Source organism: Sardina pilchardus, chromosome 10, assembly GCF_963854185.1.
Source record: "Sardina pilchardus chromosome 10, fSarPil1.1, whole genome shotgun sequence".
Taxonomy (NCBI): Eukaryota; Metazoa; Chordata; class Actinopteri; order Clupeiformes; family Clupeidae; genus Sardina; species Sardina pilchardus.
Genome location: NC_085003.1, coordinates 4,622,315 through 4,627,092, shown reverse-complemented (window position 1 = coordinate 4,627,092; position 4,778 = coordinate 4,622,315). Strand labels below are relative to the sequence as shown.

The 4,778-nt window shown below is 48.1% G+C and overlaps 1 protein-coding gene across 1 annotated transcript in view; it reads left to right on the top strand.

Moving 5' to 3' along the window:
* Positions 1-262: 262 nt before the first annotated feature.
* Positions 263-4,778, top strand: part of tle3a (TLE family member 3, transcriptional corepressor a) — a 36,505-nt gene continuing 31,989 nt past the window's right edge. Inside the window, 4 exon segments of the mRNA XM_062546795.1 lie at positions 263-728; positions 1,471-1,675; positions 2,577-2,677; positions 3,098-3,161. Of these exon segments, the coding sequence (XP_062402779.1) occupies positions 1,652-1,675; positions 2,577-2,677; positions 3,098-3,161 (189 nt within the window). The 5' untranslated portion in view covers positions 263-728; positions 1,471-1,651.

The following is a 4,778-nucleotide window of genomic DNA, read 5'->3' as shown; positions in this document are numbered from 1 at the left end:
CATTCTGACAACAAAAGGATACATTGATGAAAGCTTTATTCCTGCACTGATATGTGACTATACACACGGTGGGTTCGCGAAAGATATTTAGAGATATCAAGGCAGGCTATGTGATGATAGCAAAATACTTCGGACCTAAAATGGCGAGAATGACGTAATATATAGAGCAGACGACCCCACGTGGGGATATAGCCTTACGATTGGCGAAAATAACAGAACCCCTTATGTGTGAATATGATTGGTTTAACTCCCTTTGCGTTGATGTGATTGGCTGGAAAGAGGTGCTCTCGCGGCAGTGCAGCCCTCGTGTCAGTAGACTGTCTGTGTGTGGCACAGGATAGCATAGCTGGACGACGGGGAAATGTGAGATTGTCGAAGGAGTACAACGTTACACTTTTAAACGACCAAAACCTCTTCAAAATCGGAAGTACGCTTTGGCACGATTTTTTGGATTACCCAGTCTTTCTTTTGTGAGTGGTTGCTCGCAGTCTGGAGTTTTAAGAAAGGAGGGAAAAGTCTCTGGGACCTGCAAAGAGAAGCAGCCGTCGAGAGTCGCTTCTGTTTTCAGAGAAATGTTTGACGCGGTCGGCGTCGACCAGGAACATTCTCGATTATTGAACTCAATTTTCTGGATTTGATACGACAAAAGATTTTTCATAACCATCTTGATTTGTTTCGTTGTTCGCGGAGCCACGTAACAGGAGCAACCTCAGAAGACACCAATCCAGGTACGGTAGCCAAGATAACGTTATCCACAACAGCTCTTGTCCAACAAAAGTCGAGTAGCCAATGCTGGCTAACGAGCTAGCAGGGTTAGCTGTTGCTAGCAGGCTAGCTAGCAAAGGGCAATGCTTACAGCGCATCCATCAATTGGACAAACCTGCTGTAGCAGCAGCAACATGTAGCCTGCTTTGACTACTACATCTATGCTTCAAACATGTTTTCTTTGTTTCGAGCGCTCCCGTCATAGCCAGCCAACATAGGGTATGTTTCGACAGAGCGTGCCCTTACTTCAGACATGAACACAAAGAAAAATGACTGGCCCTACCTTATCAGACCAATAACGTTAGTGTTTCCAAACGTGAGTCATTACTTTGATGCGATTGCTTGTCTAAGTTCTTGTACCTACTCCTCACGTAACATAATGCCACTCTGGGTCAGACCGATGGGATTGCGGAATAGCCAGTAAAACCAGTTGTCTAACAGATCATTAAACGGCTTACAGAGATTCTCGGCTGGCGATTGCAAAACGGCATTACAGTGTTAAGTAGCTGGCGCTACACCGATTTTTTTCTACCGGAATTTCCTAAGGTCACCCTACTTTAATACTGAATGAACTGTTTCCCTCAGTGGTTGAACACGAAGCTTCTTCGTTTAGCCTGTCGTTTGTCTGTGTTGAATTGTGTTGTAGGTGAAGTTATCGAGTAGACTGATGTTGTATGTGTGTTTTCCTTCCTTTCTCGATCGAAGACTGGGAGGGGATCAAACTGTGTGGATCTTAAAACGAGGTGGACACTGTCGGGGTATTTGCCCCCCCCCCCAGCGACCACTGGAATCGGGCTTTGTGTCCGAATACACCGCTGGAGAAAAGCGGCGTGCCAGAGAGCCGCACAATTCACAGACCTCCAATAAATAAGGGATACATTTCAAGATGTATCCGCAGGGCCGGCATCCGGTAAGTTTGGACATCTTGAACTGATGTGATACGTAATTGCTCCATCTGCATTGATTTAGCCAGGCAAGCACGGCAGAGAGCCCCCGTCCGTGACCAAAGACATCCTGAACCTTTATAGGCAGACCTATACTTCCCTTTGACTTGCTAAAACGCCACTACAATATAACGCTTTGAAGTGTGCATCAAATCAGTAGCTGGCACAGCATTTTTAGTAAGGCGATCAAATCGACCAACGCTTGACCAGCTGCCACAGATGCACACTTACAACGATGACTACATTTGAAAGTTGTTGAGACAAGACTGAGAGCTATTTTCTTCTCCTCTGTAATCACTCCTCGTGATCACTGTTTATTCGCTCTGCTCATATTTGTTTACTGAACACCTGGTTTGAACTCAACGGAAGAGGGAGCGGAGGAGAAGAAAAAAACAGAAGTGGGGGGTGGGGTGAGAGAGAGAGAGAGAGCGAGAGAGAGGAAAAAAAACAAAGGCGAATTTTTACAGGCGCAGTTTGGCACGCTCAGACTCATCCATGCGCGGCGACCCCATTTCTGCTGCTGGTGTTTATGTGAAGCATTAAAAGAGCCCTCCCTGCAGGCAGGCCTGCCCCAGCCGTAAAGCCCCCCTGTCTCTCTCTCTCTCTCTCTCTTTCTCTCTCTCTCTCTCTCTCTGTCAGAAACCCTAGCACTCCCCTCCTCACACAACATGGCACTTTAGCAGACATGTCACCCTTCACTTCCCATCCACTCTGAAACGTGAGAGTAGCTTCTCTCCGCGAGCTGATAACGCATTAGAGAGAGGAGAGAAGGGGTGGAGAGAGCGGGAGGGAGAGGACAACAGAAAAACATTTCTTGTCTCCTGGGGCAGTAATTGGCTTTGATTGATGCGATCTCTTGTCTTGCAGGCGCCGCACCAGCCTGGTCAGCCAGGCTTCAAATTCACAGTGGCCGAGTCCTGTGACAGGATTAAAGACGAGTTTCAGTTCCTCCAAGCCCAGTATCACAGGTAATCATCACACAGCTGTAAAACCAGCCAGTGCGTGCCTGTGTGTGTGTGTGTGTGTGTGTGTGTGTGTGTGTGTGTGTGTGTGTGTGTGTGTTGCCAAATCCAATGTAGGAAAGCCCCCCCCCCCCACGCACACATACACACACTCACACACTCACACACTCACACAGACACTTGCACATAGCCATGTGTCAGAGCTTAAAAATCCCTGGGCAGTGTTTAATCTATTGTGTATTTTCACAACCTCTGGATGCTAATCATAATCATGTGTTTGACTAGCAGCCACTCAGGCCTATTCACTCCGACTTTATACTGCGCAGAGTAAGCCTGCTATTAAAGAGCATAAGAATGAGCTGATCTTGGGTGAACTTGAGGTTGGAAGAGAAGGAGACTAATTCTTGTTTTGTGTTTTGTCCACAGTCTAAAGGTGGAATACGATAAACTGGCCAATGAGAAGACAGAAATGCAGAGGCACTATGTCATGGTGAGTTTACACTCGAGCTAAGCTATTGTTGTGCGCTTATGTGTGAGTCTCTGGTGTCAGAATGGCCCCTGTGTGTGTGTGTGTGTGCGTGTGCATGTGCTTGTGTGTGTGTGTGTGCATACCTGTTTTGTTGTGTGATTAGAACCAAGTGTGTGTGTGTGTGTGTGTGTGTGTGTGTAAGAAGCCCCCTCACCCCCTGAGCTCTTTGAGCTGACTTGAGCCCACTACTTTATTGAGAGGCCATGACTGACTGCACTGAGCTCCAGTCTGCCCTCTCACGCCGCCCACAAGCCACAGGGGTCACACACTACGGCATTGTCCCCTTTCTCTCTCTCTCTCTCTTCTCTCTCTCCCTCTCTCTCTCTCTCTCTTCCTCCCTCTCCCTCCACACCTCCCTCTGTGTGCGGATCTGATTATTCTCCAAGGAGACGCGGCGATCTCGCAGACAAATGCGCCTCGCTGCGCCGGCTGTAAATTAGGTGAGGGGTGATGGAGTGGGGCCAGAGGCTTCGCCATGGGCCGCACAGCGCCGTGTGTGTGTGTGGGTTGGGGGGGGAGTGTGTGTGCTGTGGGAAAAAAAGTCTCTCTCACAAACACACACACACACACACACACACACCCTCCTGCTGTTTATGCTGCTCCTGACGTTTCTGTTGTGTTACTTCCCCTTTTGATTCAACCGTGTGTGCTAATTTAATTTAGCGAGCAAAAGGACCTGATAAAATAGTATTGATGTGCACAGCAATTAGTCCTGGATATTAGAGGAAGAGGTGTGTGTGTGTGTGTGTGAAAGGGAGAGAGAGAGAGAGAGAGACGCTGTTTTTCTGCAGATGAGACCAGGAGGCTTTAGAAGGGGAGACGTGGACGAGCTGATGTGGGGAGGGTGGTGGTGGGGCTGGCTAACTCTCCGTTTCTGTTGAGGGTCAAACTGTGGAAGTGTATTCTCTTATCGCAGGTAAACAGGCAGAAGGATGACTAAGTAATGCCCAGGAAAGCAATTTTAAACATTCCTCTCACAGGAAGACACCCCTGTCTGTTTAAGCGTAGTGTGTATATGTGTGTGTGTGTGTGTGTGTGTGTGTGTGTGGAACAGAGGGGTTAGGTAAACATAGTGAAGAATCCCTGTGGCGAGTGTGTGTGCTGATAGTATAGGATCCCAGTGCTCAGGGTGTCTACAGCACATCTTGAGACATGTTTGTGTTGTAGCCACGTCTACCTCGCTCATCTGGGCCTATCTGCTTCCTGTTGACTTTTTCTGACTCATTTTTTTCCATCTCTTCCTCTGTCTCAATCTCTAGGTGACTGTTGTTTCTCTATTTTTGTGTCTATCCTTTTCTGTATTTGTTCTATTTTCTCTCTCTCTCTCTCTCTCTCTCTCTCTCTCTCTCTCTCTCTCTCTATTTGAGTGAGGATTGAATAATGTATTGGCCTGGTTGGCTGGGTGTCCAGTGTGAGTCCTTGCCCTGACCGCTGGGCTGGACTGGACTGTGCTGGACTGGGCTCTCTCTCTGTGGGGTACCGTTGGCCGGCACTGCTGCTGTCTGGCTGCCATAGAGGAGCTCCCTATAGAGTCTGAATGACCAGGGAAGCCTGAAACTGGGTGTTGACTGGTGTAGA